Genomic DNA, 18,045 nt, shown 5'->3' on the forward strand with positions numbered 1-18,045 from the left:
AACAGAAGGCACTCAGAATTCTAATCTTACTGAGCCTTCTCTTCGTCCTTATCACCTGAGAATAGACATAACACAGTCAATATACATATCTCAATCAATAGTATAATCAAATCATACTATAAACTAGGTCATAACACCATATATTCATAATTTTATGAGTCTACATCATGACTCCATTCAATAATGGTATACAGGTGCGTGCAAAACACGACATACACACTAAAACTCCTTTTCTGACCTAAAAACAGTTTGATCTAGTTTCTTAAAAGTTCACCATTGAAAAGTATTCTTTATTACGATTCTAACGATAGTTTATTCATCAAAAACGGAGTTACGTTTTGAAAGTTACGCCCGTTTCAATTTCATAAAAGGTACTGTAGCAATAGTGGTACTGTAGCAACTCGGTACTGTAGCAAATAATGACACTGTAGCGACTCGGTACTGTAGCAAAATAGTAACACTGTAGCAACACGGACTGCAGCAAATAGTGACACTGTAGCAACTCGGGCACTGTAGCAAATAGTGACACTGTATCAACTCGGTACTGTAGCAACTCGGTACTGTAGCAATACTGTAGCAACTGGGTTACGAACAAGAGTTGCTGATTTCGAATATTTTTTGCCCAAAAACTCGATTTTTGAGCGATTTTGATCAAATTTTAAGCACATGGAAGCTACTAAACATATATACAACCTATTTCTAACATCAATTAAGCATAACTAACATATTTCATGAAGATTCAAGCTCAAAAACCACACTTTTTACTCAAGAACATAAAAACCCATTTAATCAAGAATCAAAGCAAGGATTCAACAAGACAAACCTGAGATGATGCTCACAATGATGCTAGAAATCAGTTTCTAAAGTCTCTTAATCCAATTTCAAGTTTAGATCAACTAGGGTTTGTGAAGGAGATAGAGATTAGGTACGGTGTTTGTTTAGAAGCTTCAAGAAAATAAGAGAAGTAGCTTAATTCTAGCTTTTATATTTAGGTTAAATACAATATCCCATCACACACGGGTATTTACCAGTTATCTGATATCTTTCGTACTTCGTTAGGAGGCCCTAACGGAGTCTAAATTCAACAAACGAACCTGTTCTGTGACGCTTGTCACAAACTGGTCTCAACTAAATAACCAAATAATTATAAACATATAATTATAAAAATCACTAATTACGCCCTACCCCAGGGTACAATGGTCATTTCATCTAGGCCCAAAATGCGGGTGCTACATCTTACACTTAATTCGATCCCATCATTACAATCTTCACGCATCACATTCCAGAATTGTAACTCTCGATCGTAATGCACGATCTCGAGTCGACATCAAAACCCGTCACTCTTCCTCGTTAGAAACTCCGAGTACCTATTGAGGCTTAGCACGGTACACTCTGACATTTCACTATACATAACACCACTGGAGTTCCCTCGGGAGGTAGTAAAAACTCCCCCACTTAGGATTTATCTCCCTGTTCTCACCGCCAAGATGATAACATCCCGCGGAATTGTATTTTCACGTCACCCCTGACCATTCTCACCGTTGGTCATAAACACCAAATCACCGCAAATTCACTTTAGGCTCTCCGAGCCGACATGAAAAAAATTTACTTGAGACGTCGTACACGCGACAACATCCCACCTTCATACCACATATCACAATTAACAGTCCTTCGTCGTTCGCACGGTGAATTCTACCAAGGTCATACACACGTCTCTAAGCCTAGGCATAGGCCACTCCGCTTAATTAGTCGTGCTTCTCAGTCGAGATCACCCGACCTTTCACTCAACGGACCTTTATCAACAATTGCTCACTCTCATGGAGAAGAGTGACCAATCCGACACAATAATTGTGTCAACCGCAATATCAACACTTCATCATGACCTTCGGCCTAACCGACCATTAAGTACATCACCGGCTCGCCGGTCATCTTTACCCGTCCATCACTTAAGAGCAGCAAGATTCGCTCATCCATCAATTCATAAGAAGTATTCACTATAATGCTCTTAAACTTCGACTTTCGCAACCATCGAATTACTATCACCCGTCGATCACTATTGTAATCGCCGCTGCTTCCAAGGATATCTCACAGACACCCTAAGTACAAAGTGATCACACCATCACCGGAGTTGAACATTACACTAGCAGGTATAAGAAGGCACCTGACGCAGTGTCATGCATACTCCCGCCACAACCTACCGAATTTAAAAACTCGATCTTTGGGTTTCCTACACCCGATATTGGCCATCTCTCCACAATAATGACCCGAAGTCATACCCACCCGACAAATCTTACGGTTTATTGTCTTATGAAATTTACTAGCGATCACACACTGCCCGCAACTCCACAAGGCCAAACAATATAGCCTAATGAAGCCCTGCATCTAACACTAAGAGGTGCTTGGAACCACCAAGTCTTACACCCTTCCACATATCGACACAACCACTACAACAAGGGGTATTCCATTAGGAATGTTACCCTATAATCCACAATTCACTATCACAATCATCGCCATACGGGTCTCACTCACATGAGTTGAACGACCCGAGGACTCCTCGACTTGCCAATTCTAAGGCGACTTACAACAAGAATCCCTACACGATTCTCTAACCGCACACTCTTCCGAGTATAACCCAATACCACAATCATTAGACTTGTTGCATCCCAATACGGAATTCAAGTCCTCGACGCACACACACGCACACATTAATCGGTCATCCTAGTTACGATGGGTAACTACAACCAATGACGGTCTTAAATAATGCACCCACTACGTAGGGTGACTAATTATGCGCCGAACTCGTGAGTTGGCTCACTCACTTAACTAACCGAATCCACCGTAACAATTTCTGACTCACAACAAATTCGATGTGACAACAAGCACATCACCCGAGACGACCATATCCTAGGAACCAATAAAAGATTCCTTATTTATCCCGAATCTACCCCAACCATGTCACGTTTCCTCCGTTCGGTACTCGTCATGTCATGCTTGATGTCAAGATACACTTTTGTAATAATGGTGATCAGTCACTATTACAATTGCGTACCTTACCATTTCCACATGGTCACGCAAAGTACTTTACCCGGACTGACGCAACATTCACACAAGATAACACGCGATAACTCCTAGTGCCCGAATGACCAAAGTCCTTACAGCGAACTTGATCACTCAAAACTGCCAAACATTCGAATCTCTCCAATGGATTCGTCTCTAGGACACCGCACCAATAGATACCTGTATATATACACCTATATACAATATAATAATAAATATACACAAGTACACCGCAACAACAAGTCAACCTACAACCTAGGTGACTATCACTAAAACAAAGTTCAAGTTCGCCTACTTACATTAGGCACTAGCAATCTAAGGCACTAATTTACACACGAAATAAGGCCCCACATAATCATGCTTTAGACAATCACAAGTCCTAATTAGTCACCTACTCTAAGGCACTAACAAATCTCAAACCGACCCGTATTCCTACAAGTCCCTCAAATAACGCACAACCGTCAATAAGTCTAAGACTAGGCACCTATTCCAAGGTCACCTAATTCCCTTAGACTATGCTCTGATACCACTTGTAACGACCCAACTTCGTTTTACCAAAAACACGAATTGAATTTTTTTTTATAACAGACCATATAGACGGCGTCCAGGCCTCTGGACGGCGTCCAGTTTCAAAGGACAGGACAGCGTCCAACAATCAGTACGGCGTCCAGTTGCACTAAAAAGTTCTGTGACAGAACACACCCAACCCACGTTATACTGGATGGCGTCCAACCAATCTGGACGGCGTCCAGGATACCTTATGAGTCCCATTTCATTTCAAAATATACTAAACACTTCGAATCAATACCAAAACGATTTGTAACAACCCAATCAAGTTTTACATCAACAAAACGTTAAATAAAAGTGTTTACGCCACCAATACGGGTTAAAACTCAATAACCCAACCCAATACCAAGAGCATAATCCCAGGGACTACCAAATCCCCCATCCGCGTCCAAATATCCAAAAGCTACCCCATCGAGCCCAAGCGCTCCTACGCGTCTAGTCTAACAACTAGCTAGCTTCATAACACAATACCTGTAAAAAGGTAAACAACGAGAGGGGTATGCTAACGCTTAGTGAATGCAATAAGTATACATATACATATATAATTTACTTACTTGCAATCACTTACACATTACCGCATACAAGCTAGCAATTCAACAACCATGCAACATCATGCATAAACTAATATCCGCATTTCACAATAAGCTAGCAACACCAATAGCATATAGTTCACAATTTAACATGCTAATACAAAATTCACACAACCATGGTTAACCAATCGTACAAGGGAACGGTACTCGCGAAAGACCGTCGGAGTTCATAACATCCATTAGTCTACTTAACACCACGTAATCACTAACTCCCGGGTGATGTCTTGAACACCGCGACTAACTCACCCCCATGACAATGTGGTGTCTTAAACACCGCGACTATCTCACATGTCAATCAAACCCATGAGTGGTGTCTTAAACACCGCGAAAATCCCACTCCCATGACGATGTGGTGTCTTAAACACCGCGACTCTCCAACATGTCAATCAATACCAATGAGTGGTGTCTTAAACACCGCGAAAATCCCACTCCCATGACGATGTGGTGTCTTAAACACCGCGACTATCCCACATGTCAATCAATACCAATGAGTGGTGTCTTAAACACCGCGACTATCCCACTCGTTACATAGAATGTGGTGTCTTAAACACCGCGACTATCCCACATTTCACGCTACACAAATAAATACATTATATACGTACACGCATAATTATTCCACTCACCTCGAACTCGAGCAATACAAACCATGCGTGAAATCTCCACCAAACGCAACCGAGCAAGCTTTTACTTATAATACGCATATAGGTATACAAACAATCAACATACATTCTCTACGAGAGAATTCGACTCCAACACCCTTTACCAAGTGATTCTATCTAACTCAACAACCCGCCCATTTAGGCACCTAAAATGGAGTTCACCAATTACCACTACGGGTGGTAATTCCAACCCATTCAAACAAGTACACACTAACACTTAATGCACTTGATCTTGCAAAATCAACCCATAAGTGCAACTCGACCCAAATTGCACTTAACCACTAAAACAAGTCAAGTTTGACCCATAAGCACCATTACTAGTGATTATGTCATAAAATTACCAATTTAACACTTAACACCAAAGTTTGACTTCCATTGACCAAATTAGGTTTAACTCACTTTGACTTGTCAAATTACACCCAAAGTACCTACAATCACTAACAACTAGTGATTGTATCTCAAAATCATCATTTGACACCAAAAAAAATCAAGAACACTTAACCCATTTCAACATAAAACCCATTTTGACCCATATTAGGGTTTACACCCCAAAATCAAGTCAACACAAACTAAAATCACTAGTACACAAGTGTTCTAAGGTTTAACCAACACATGCGAGATCTAAACTTACAATTTCATCAATCGAACCCCTAAGTCACCCATTTAGGATTACTTACATGAATCTTACCCAAAACCCCCAAATTTCACAATAAATGGGTTTATAACTCTAACTAACACAAACCCTAACTCAAACAAGAATCAAACACTACAATTCGGATTAGGGTTTACCTCAAGCACCAAAACGAGCTCTAGTAGCTAGAAACACCAACAAGAACCAAGAACCACTCCAATTTGGGCAAAAATCACCACTTTCATCTCCATTTGAAGCTTCCTCTCTCTATAACTCTCCTCTCTCTCTCTCTCTAAGATGCGATGAGAGAGTTGTGGATGTGAAAATGATCCAAAAGTTGATCTAAAACTGATATTAAAGCCACCAATCAGTCCACAAGTGAAAAGACCAAAGTACCCCTTTTAATTTAAGTAAAATACAGCTGCTGGCCAGTCAGGCCTTTTGGACGGCGTCCAAAAAGGTTGGACGGCGTCCAAATCAACTGGATCAGTTTTGTGAACTTGTTTTGATCGTAACTTTCAAACCGTAACTCCGTTTTTGATGAATCAAATATCGTTAGAAACGTAATAAGATTTACTTTTCAATGGTAAGGTTTTAGAACACTAACTCAAACTTTATTTGGGGTCCAAATATACGCTTACATGCCTCGTAATTCGAATGACGTCCAAAATAACGCATAACAGAAAAACGGGGTGTTACAAAATGTGATTCCATGTAACTAAAAGTAAGCAACTTACATGTCGATATCTTTACACATTTAATAGGCTATTTATTGAATATTTGTTATATAGATTAGTAAAAATGTGACTTTCGGTTGCATAAACTATTAAAAAATATTACTTTTGATCGTATATAATGAACCACCGCTTATAATTGTTAAAAATAAGATAAATTTAAACGGATATGGATAATTATCCATTAACCCGCTTCACCCGACGGATATTGATATGGAAGGATGAAAACTAAAAAAAAAATAGATATGGATATGGATATGGATACGGCCTCACCCGATCCATATCCGATCCATTGTCATCCCTAGTTATGATGCAAATATGAACAAACCACAGGTACCAACGGCGTAATTATTTCAAACAAAAAATATACCGTATATATCTTGGTCAAGGTTGAATAAATCGGAACTCGGGGAGTTCTCGGCGGAACCATTTCTAGGAGTTCTCGGAGAACTCGGGGAGTTCTCAGTGGTTGACTTTCGTTGACTTTTGAGATAATTTTTATGATACCCGAGATTTGAACGAGATTTGACCGGTTTGACGGATATTTGACCGATTTTTGACCGGGAAACTCAGTTTATTGGTCGTTGACCGATTAAACTGGTCGTTGACCGATTTTTAGCCGATTTCAAAATGGGAACTCGGCAGCAACTCCAAAACGATTTCTCGGAGAGAACTCAGCCGATTTTTCCGATTTTTACAACCTTGATCTTGGTTCAACTCCCTCCTGTATATGTCTCTCTCCGTCTTTCATTGATTTTATTTAAATCTAATATTTATTTTAATCTATATTTCTATTAAAATGCTATAATGATGATGTCATTATTATGTTAATTCCTTTGTTAGGAAAAAATCAAAAATAAAAAGAAAAAAAATCTAAACAAGGTGGGTGATGTCATTAATATAATAATTTTGATTTAAAATTAAATCTTATTAATTAATTATTATTATTAAATCTTATTAATAATTATTTTAATTATTAAAATTAAATAATTTTAAATTTTTTAATTAATTATTTTGAATTGAGTACGAGAAGATATAAAAGCTAGGAGAAGGAAACAAATTCTAAATTTATATTTTAATTTACACTTTTAAAATAAAATGACAATCAATATTATCTTTTATGATTGGACGTGGATTGTTTAATATGCATTTTAGGTGTTTGAAGAAATGTTCAGCTGGCGAGTTTCTTAGTCGGACTCTGTGGTTTCATGGGTCATTAAACTAAATGACTTTAGCATTTACGTTCACTTAATACCTAAAACATATCATTAAACTATTTCGTTTAAACAACCCGTGGTTTCACGGGTCATTTTACTAGTTTAATATAAATGACTAAAACATTGGGAAATTTCTTGTTACAACCGATTAATTTGAAAAACATATATTGTTTGAGCATTTTGTTAGACCATGTACCATCCTCATTGAATATTTAAATCGATTAAATTTCCATAAAAATAACTTTGACCGTACGTGATATATAAAAGGAATAGTACTTTTTACCATTTTGTTATGTAGTACTGATACGATACGATATATACCAAATTACAGCTTTAAATACCCAACACTGGAGTATTTATGTAATCGTAAATTGTAGCTTTTTTATATTTTTGAACTTGATTTGAAGAGTTAGCAAGATAGTTTCGTTATATAATATTTCATACATTAGCATTGTTAACGATACACCAATAAACGTACATTAAAGTGTTGTATAATTCAATTCCAAGGGGTGACTTGATGGTAAGATGCTTGAAAAAGTTTCAAAAGGACAGGGGCGGAACATTTAAGGGACCAAAGGGGGTATCCGCCCCCCTCGATTTCGGGGAAAAAAAAATTTTACACTAAAAAAAAAATATATTTACGAAAAAATAAGGTTTTTTTTTAGTGTTTACCCCCCTTCGATTAGTTTCGCCCCCTCCCGAGTCGGGGTCAAGTTCCGCCACTGCAAAAGGACTCATGTTCAATCCCCACCTGTACACTTTGGAGAGCTTGCTTTTCAAAAGAAAAAAAAAACAAAATGTGTTGTATAATTCAATCTTTTAAAGTATATTTAATGGTGTATGGCTAAAATAAATAGTGTACAGATTCATCACCATATACTCTATTTGTACATTGAAATGATTTTATTGCTAGTTTGACTTTGTATTTTGGTTTTTACTTATTATATTCTGGTAGGCCTCAATCCGAAAGATATTTTGTAATCTTTCCGATAACATTCATTTCTTTGCTAAATTAATAAATTTATCTCAAGAGCATACAGATTATGTTAGCCGATATTGAACTTAGCCCATTTATTATATGAATTGGGCTTAGCCCCTTCGTCACTATTTCATGTTAGGGATTGTCTATACATTGTATTTATATCTCAGTATTATGTATGATACATTCAATCAATAATACACAATTCATATTCATTATAACATGGTATCAGAGTCATCCCCAAATAAACCCTAAAACACCAAAAAATATCATCTGGCCGTTCCTGCACAAAAGCATCATAGTTCCGTTCAATTTTCAGCCATCATTATCAGTTACGGAGTATATGGTATTATCTTTTTTTTTTATATGATCAAATCGCTTAGTTGCTATTCTCAAAAAGTCAAATAAATCAATTGAAAGCTCCAAGAAATCTCGTGTAAGCTATTTATCATCTCACATTCACTCAGTTAGTTTAAACAATTATTTAAGATTCTCTAGAAATCATCATCTTTTATTCTTTACAACCTTCTACCAACAACACCAACAATTCATATAATAAATGGGCTAAGTTCAATATCGGCTAACAGATTAATCATTGATCTACCCTTTTTCGGAAATCCAAATTTCCATCATCTTAAAGACGATTTGATTTAGACATGGAGAAAATTTCCAACATATCCTAGTAACGGGCCAGGAAGTGACCCAAAAGCCCAGGCCCAGAACACAATTATTTATTGGGCCTTGCTTGAAGATTCATGGGCCGGAAAAATTGATAAGTACGGACTAGAATATTAACCATCGTTGAGAATTACATGTGAAATTAGGCCAATTTATTTTGCCTATACCTATTTTTTCTCAAATTTGATGGCTCATGAGTCATGATTATGACCAACATAAAACAAGATGAAACATGAATCTTTCAATCAAGTCAGGATTATTATGCCACGGAGAAATGTTTTACAAAGACTTCCGATTAAGGTTAACTTGAGTCGATGACGCATAGCTCACTTGCCAATGGTAAAGCAATTGTGTCATTAAAAAGCAAAAGGTTGGGGGTTCGATTTCTGACACCCTATGTTCACAACCATTGAGTAAGATATGCCCCGGCTTATGAAATTGATAGCCGATTCTGAATCGGCCTGAATTGTCAGTTATCAACCTTTTGTGTTAACTTGGACAAACGGGATATTGATATTAATTCTAGAAGCTATTATATTTGCCACGATGATCAGGAAATTTCAAATAATTAAGAAGTATGAATGATTTAAAAGAAATACTGGTGGAGGTTTTACTTGTAGCTTGGTCCTACATGTACATTACATCACATTATAGTACATCAAGAAGAAAAATTAAATCTGAATTCTTGGTTGATTAGAATATCGAAATACCTACAAGATTTTTACAAAAATCTGTGCGTTGCAATATATTGGCAAATATCATTTTCCAACACGCTACAACAAATGAACTATGGACTATGCATGTATCTATTTTATTGTTCAAGTGGATTTTTATTTAGCCCCACCGGTCCTAATTGCAATCTTTGTGTTTTTTCAACATGATACATATCTTGCAAGTTAGAAATTGTTAATTTTCGTTATGCCGGTTGAATAATAAAATAAAATAAAATAAAAGATATCCGAAATAATTTGTAGTTTATCATTTACGAATACGACGATTGCAATAACGAATGTTGGCTCAGTAAATACATTTTTTTTTAAAGCAAACAAAATTTTATATATATACCGAAGATTTACATATACAAAAACAAAAATACTCAATATGGAGAAGTAACATGCAAACAACCAGTGGCGAAGCCAAGATTTCGAATCGATGGTGTTAAAAAGTAATATCAAAATGTGTCAAGTCTCAAAAATTTACTTTTGAACTAAACACATGTATGTGAATCCTACATTTTTGCCTTGTCTACTTTATAATCTATACTCTAAGCAACGAAATACTACAAACCATGTTGAAATAAACAGTTTGTTTCATGGCCCTAGCTTTTTTGCCAAAAATAAATGACCGTGTGGTTGACTAGGGTCATAATGTAATACGGAGTATATTGATAAATTCCTCAAATAAAGTTAACGATTTAACAATTGTATGATGAGTTACGCTTCACAGCTCTTTGCGACAGTGCCACTCTACTTTGAATAAAGAAGATGAATGAAAAATATTATAAAAAACCTATATTACAATTATGTCAAGTGACGGAGTATTATTTATTATAAATGACTCCAATTCTAATGGAGGGATGATTCTAACACACACTTTTTTTATCCTCACACACCAATTTAAAGAAATGGGGTATTATTAGAAGAGTAAAAGGTTAAAATAGGTGTGTGAGGATCAAAAAATGGTGTGTTAGAATCATCCCCCATTCTAATGAGGCTGTTTCTTTAAATAAAACTATTTAATAAATAATTGGGACATATATATACTTATATACAGAGTTATATAATTTGCGCTTTATTTTTTTTGTACCGCATTTCCAACTCTTCTTCACTTTTACGGCTGTCCTTATTAAGGGTTGGGGTCATTATTCTAAAAACCTAAAACTTAGACTGTAATACTACTACTAGTACAGGTTCTCCAAAAATTTCATTGGTGTCAATTGACACCCCTATGTAAGCAGTGGCGGAACAACCCTTCCTCTAACTTAGAGTTAAAGAAAAGTTGTTTCTCCACTAGCAATTCTACAAAATCAATTCTTCACCCTCCGTTAGAAAAAGTCATCTCCCCATCTACTTTATAACAGTTTACACATACAAGAACAATACCCAATCTCATGAATATTCTGAATATTTACATATGTATAGGGTTATTGTATAAGAGCTATAATTTTTAGGTTTATTAGGAACCAAACAACACAAGTGATTCCAAAATCACTCACCCACAAACAATAAACGAAAGTACATTGCGAAAAAGTAAACCGCCACAAGCAAATTAATGTGGTTATATGCGATCGGTGTGATTGCTTTAGCCCACGATCAACTAGAGAATTTTATAGACAAATTTTATGATCTTACATACATATTACAATAGGGTTTTATTTATAATGCCAACGTAACAACAGAACAAAAGCGAATAAGGAATCTTAAACCGAAACCAATTCATGCGTCAAGACGAATTCCGCGACCTTAATATATTTCTTGCGACCGTAATTCCAGGTCTGGAACTACAAAACTGTTGTTACGACTTCGCGACCATAATTCCATTTTCGTGATCGTGAGCTTCCAACTTCGAATTTCTTCTTGTTTAAACTACTTCACGTAGGATTGTTTTCATGTCCACCAACATGTACGACATATAAACTCATGAGTTCTACATTACTCTAAAATCAATTGGTGATAGAGTGAGGTTCTCATAAGCTTATATACATACATTTCTTTCTATCAGTTTCTGATGTGGGACCATTGTGCATTTCCTTAACCGATTATCTCCAACAATCACCCCCGTAATCGGTTAATCCATGCTGCTTGACGAGCATCGGTGATCATCCTTGCTCGTACTTTCTGCATGCTACTTGCTACATGCTATCGATCACCGAATTTCATCATCTTGCGTCCCGTTTGCTTTCTCCCTGCTCTGGCTCTGATACCAAGTGTAGGATCGTTTTCAGGTCCACCAACATGTATGATATATAAACTCTAGAGTTCCACATTACTCTAAAATCAATTGGTGATAGAGTGAGGTTCTCATAAGCTTATATACATACATTTTTTTCTATCAGTTTCCGATGTGGGACCATTGTGCATTTCCTTAACCGATTATCTCCAACACTTCACACCTTTAACAATAATCAATCATCCATACATACATAGATCAATGGAAGCCTATATGTACTAACACGATCAGCTGTTTATGTATGTGATTATATGTTACATATTTTTACGTCTCTACGATCCAAATGACTCCTAATTATTGTTGATCAACCCGGAGTTTTTTTTATATCCTATTTCTATCAGATATTACATATGTTCAGTGTTGTAAATCTCGTTATTTCTCTCCGAGATCTCCATAAGATCTCGTTTTGGAAGGCAGCTGAGAGGAGATGTCGATCTCCCGAGATTTCTTGGTCAACGGGGTTAAACTTGGTCAAAGACACAATATTTCGGATTTCTTCGCTCATTTCTCGAATTTTTCCGTAAAATCTCGGATTTTCTCGTTCATTTCAAGGATTTTCTTTTTAAATCTCGTAAAAATGTATATAAATATACATATATTTATATATTTTTGTATATTTATATTAAAAAAACTAAAAAGTCAATGTAAGTCAACGTCTGAGATCTCTTCGAGATTTTTCCAATATGCCGAGATCTCTCCAAAAATGTCCAAACGAGATTTTCCCGAGATCCGAGTTCTCCAACCTTGGATATGTTGCATTTACAATATTTAAAATTGTTGTTATGACTAGGCGACAATCTCCTTTGTTGGAGATCTAGTCCAGATCTGAGGGTAGATCGGGTCTTTTGCAACTTGTTATGTTGTGGTGGCGGTCGGCGTTCTCCAAACCTTCGTCGTCGTTTTGTTATGTTTTGTTGTGTTTATTTATGCTTTCTAGTGCAATCGTTCGTTTTAGGTTTCTTTTGTTTGACACGTTTATAATAGTTTGCTTTAGTTTCTTTTTCTAAAAAGGGGTTTAGACTAGTTTTGTTTAGAGGCAAAGTACGGGTGGAAACGTGTTCCACCATGATGGTGGGATATTGGACCGTTTGCTATAGGTCTTGATGTTTAGTCGCTTGTTGTTGCCTATGTTTGAATTTCATATTGTATTGGTTGTAGTTGTTGATCTTCGAATCTGTAATATGTTATTATGTTTTTTTGGGAAAAAATTGTTATGATCACTACGAATTATTGTGTATTTTGTCATCATGGTCTATAAGTTCTAATCGGAAATCTAGGATGAAAACATTGTTCTAAGTTCTAATAATGGTATTTGGATTCTTTAGCTTTAGGTATGGGACCAGAAACATAGAGCACACGATACGTCCTCTAAAACATCATTAAATTCTCGTCCCATGAATTTTATGTTGTAGCAATGTAGGCCCTTTCAAAAATACAATTGAATGATTGAAAAGGAATGGGTAGTTTCAGGTCCACAAGATAAAGTTTGATTGGAGGGAAGTTAATAAAGAACATTGAGTGTGACTTGAACCATTCAAAGAGATTCAAATTAGAACCACATAAAAAGTTGAGAACTTATAAAGCTATAGGATCGATTATCTGTTTTTAAATACTGATAGACGATGTTAATGAGAATTAACAAAACCTAGGATATGATATTATGTATTAAATCACATTTTATGTTTACATATCAGCAAATGTGTTTTTACATGTAATGTAGCCATGTAGGGTATTTACTATTTAACTTTGTTTTTGGTTCAGATGAACCTAAACCAATGTTCACATTTGAAGTAACATGCAATCTTGTAGTTCTTAAGATGATTCATAACATAAGTTGATGATCTTTGTATTGAAGGTGAGGCCACCCAAAATAACCTGCATCTCTCTTACTTCATCCAGTAACAAAGATTTAGTAAAAGAGCTTAGGGTTTGTTTATTTGGAGATTAATGAGCTTAATTTCCTCCAAAGATTTTTTATTTTTTTTTTATTTTTCTTTTTTGTGAAAAACTAAAAAGCTTTATTGAAACCAACAAATCATATAAACCATACAAATACTGCAGCTAAAAAAAAAACAAATTGACTTTGAAGATCCAGTCATCAAATTAGGTTGTTTTTTTAGGAATCAATCATTAATCCCAACTAAATAATGAGCTTTTTCAGTCATTGTTAAATCCTCTCCACGTACAACCCTTAATATTTCAAAAATACCCCTTATACCGTTGTTTTATTTTTACACCTCTTTTGTTCTTATACTACTGTAATCAATTAGTAACTGAGCTGGATTACTGTTCATTTTGGACACTATTGTCATTTCATTTTTTTAATAAAAAATTGAAAGCATACAGTGAGCTTATGGTGATGATCAGGGACGAAAATTAGAAGGGGCAGAGGGGGCAGCCGCCCCAGTGGATTTTCAATTTTTAGTGCAAAAATTTTGGATTTTTCGATTATGCCCCCGGTGGAATTTTTTTTGCCCCAAAATTTCCATATTTTGCCCCAAAACCTCCACTTTTTGCCCCAAAACCTCCATATTTTGCCCCAAGATCTTCACATGTTGCCCAAAAACTCCAAATTTTGCCCAAAAACTCCAAATTTTACCCAAAAACCTTCATACTTTGGCCAAAAAAATTTGCTACGCTTAAAAAAAAAAAATCGCCCCCGGTGAAAAAAATTCGTGCTTCCGCCACTGGTGACGATTAATTGGAGATTGGTGGGATATATCATATATGCTTTCATTTACCCGAGATATTTACACGAAATCAATCAGTTATTTCGGGAGCCAGTTTATATGTTTATTGCCAGGTCAAGTGAGCATATTCCCGTATATCAAATCAATTTGAGTTATTCATATTCATATTCATATAAAAGCTAAAGCAAATAAAAAATATAGAAACAAAACACAGATATTCTGTTTGAATCCAAGACCCAGTATTCTTTGCCCCTAAAGTATCATGATCTCGCATGTTGAAGTGACAAATCTCTCACAGAGTCACAGATCTGGTGTAAATATGTAAGCCGATAAGTACTAAGACATGCATACAACTATGTTTGCAAACGGGTCGGGTTAGGTCGAGACCCAAATGGGTTTGGGTCGAAACGGGTCATGGGTCAAAATGGGTAAGAATTTAAATGGGTCAAACGGGTTGGGTTGAGGCCTGGGTTGGGTTGGGTCTAAATTGGTCGAGACCCAAACGGGTCGGGTCGAGAACCATTTTGTTCAATAAAAATTTTAGTTATAAATTTTATTTTATCATTTTTATTATTTTTTATTTTTATTATTTCATTATTTTATATTAAAAAATAAGATCGTGCAACTAAAATTCAAAATTTTACAGCTCGACCCATTGGACCCATATGCAAGACTCGTTAAACCCGTCTCTATTTGTTGGACTTGGTGGATTTAAACCCGATCGACCCATTTCTTATTATTTGTCTAGACCCAATATGTCTAAAAAAACTCATTGGACCAACTTTTAGGGATGCGAATCTCAAAAACTGAAAACTTTACAACTCGACCTGTTTGACCCATATGCAAGACCCATTAAACCCAAATTGAGCACTTTGGGTTTGGTTTGCCAGGTATAATACAACACATACATCTAGATGCAGACATCTGTTAAGACAAAAGCGAGCAAAATGCATTTTTGGTTTCAAAACAGAATCAAAAGTCGACGAGATATTTAACAATCTAAAATTTCCGTTCACCATAGCCAAGCGTATCTCAGTTCCACAACACACATTTTATATAAAATATTAGTAAAAGAAATAAAGAAGGATAGGCCCCTACATCTAAATGATACTTTGTTAATCATATGATCACGGAGAATGATTTATATAAGGACTATTAGAAAATATCAAGTAACTTATTTAGAAGCCACCTTATTTTGCAATATTGGTATCTGTCTAATAAAGAGCACCCTTTAATCTGAGTACCAAGTGGTCCAAACTTGAACAAATTGCAATCTTCCTTCAGCTTTATGGCCCTTCCAACTTGATACATATCTCACTAGTTAACGCTACCGAATTTCACTAAGTCGGCTTAAATATTTCAGATAACAGATTTAAAGTTTGGTCATATCGTTCAATGTAACAAGTTATTCATAATTGCAAGTTGTTCTTAACTACTTGGAAGATATTTGGGCATATTATCATTAGCTAAAAACAAAAACTTAAGTTCCTTTCAGTAGTTATTAACTCTTATCGTCCGAGATAATACACCTAATGCATATCCACATTTTGTATCCTATAAATATGGAGCTTATTTGCATGCTTTTTATAACCTACTTAGCTTTAAACCTTATAGTATTAAACACAGTTTTTAGTAAATAAGACTTCCTTAATACCACTTGAAAACAGAATATGGCAATCTCAAATTCCCTTAACTTTGTAGCACATAATATTATCGCAATAATCCTCATCTTCACTTCCTCCATCACTTTTATCGCTGCCATCGAGAAAACGAGTGTCGAATTCATCAGATCATCATGTAGTATGACAACTTATCCTACACTCTGTTTCAACTCACTGTCAACTAAATCAGGTGCTATCCAAACAAGCCCAAAACAACTAGCCCAAACAGCTCTATCTGTCACTCTTGACACGGCCCGTTCCACCTCTTCATCGATGGTAAAACTGGCCCAAGTTCATGGCATGACCCATCTGGAGGTTGCTGCTATGAAAGACTGTATTGAGTTGCTGAGTGATTCGGTGTACGAATTGAAGAAATCACTTGACGAGATGAAGCAACCGGGTTCGAAAGATCACAGATTAGTAATGAGCGATATACAAACATGGGTCAGTTCAGCGCTGACGGACGAAGATACGTGCTCCGAAGGGTTTGTGAATGACCCAAAAATGAAAAATGTGGTGAGAGGAAAAATTGTGAACGTGGCGCACTTAACAAGCAATGCTTTGGCTTTGATCAACAATTATGCTTCTACACACGGCTAGTTTAAGGGAATTTGGGATGTAATGCTTAAATAGAGTATTCATATTACAGTGAAAAAAGTTTCAAAACCTAAGCAGAAGGTAGAATTTAGTCTAGCATGAAGATGCATAATTATTAATGGTTCCCTATAGTGGTGATGTGTGATTGTTATTGTATGATATATTGTTATTTGGCATTAGCCTTAGAATTAAAACTTTAATGTGTTATTGAGTTTCATTAAAACATTAGCTAGACGCTACGGATTACAACGCCTATAAAACACCAAGTCACAAAACCAAACTACCCCTAACAAACGAAAAATCCTCCCAAAACTATTCAAATATGCATTAATACAAACATGGCATTCAACGGTTAAGATTATCTTAACTGCAAGAATTAGGATCTACCAAATACCAAATGAGCCACTTGCAACTGAATTATAGAATTGGGGATGCCAAGAAAAGTCCCACAAGTCTTTTCAGTAATTAACGTGTGTGGTCATGCTACTACCGTTTCAACCCTTTTTCTTGATACTAAAGGTTTTAACCCAAGACCTCAAGCAACAAGGTAGCTATATCCGACTTCCCGTGATTGGGTTATTTGAGAGGACGAGTATTCAAACCCCATACTCTAATGTATGCGGCCCATCTGGATTACTCAGTGGCCGTTTCCGATCCATCCCTGACCAACACAACATTCAAACTTGAGACCTCTTTCAAGGATAACATGGCCCTAATCAATAGGCTATTTTATGATAGTTCAAACCTCATAACTTACAACTAACCTCGAGCAACAAGGGAAAGTTACAAAAGATAAAGCCTCATGTATAATATATATGACTATATCGGACTACCTATAAATTAGGAGTGCATTTTCTCGACTTTCATTCTGTGTCATTAGCATAAAAGTTGAGACACAAAGTCCACCAACTTAATCGCCACCCTTGAGAAAACAAATGCATCATGTAGTTTGACAACTTACTGAACACTCACTATCAACTCACTATCAACTAAACCAGGTACAATCCACAAAAGACTTAAAAGCTACTAGTCGAAA

The 18,045-nt window shown here is 36.1% G+C and overlaps 1 protein-coding gene across 1 annotated transcript; it reads left to right on the top strand.

The window, feature by feature from the left end:
* Positions 1–16,354: 16,354 nt before the first annotated feature.
* Positions 16,355–17,221, top strand: LOC139893428 (pectinesterase inhibitor 11-like). The gene has a single exon (XM_071876595.1). It carries the CDS (start codon positions 16,422–16,424, stop codon positions 17,010–17,012), a length of 591 nt encoding a protein of 196 aa, XP_071732696.1. The 5' UTR covers positions 16,355–16,421; the 3' UTR covers positions 17,013–17,221.
* Positions 17,222–18,045: the final 824 nt, after the last annotated feature.

This window comes from Rutidosis leptorrhynchoides, chromosome 2 (genome assembly GCF_046630445.1).
Source record: "Rutidosis leptorrhynchoides isolate AG116_Rl617_1_P2 chromosome 2, CSIRO_AGI_Rlap_v1, whole genome shotgun sequence".
Lineage (NCBI taxonomy): Eukaryota > Viridiplantae > Streptophyta > Magnoliopsida > Asterales > Asteraceae > Rutidosis > Rutidosis leptorrhynchoides.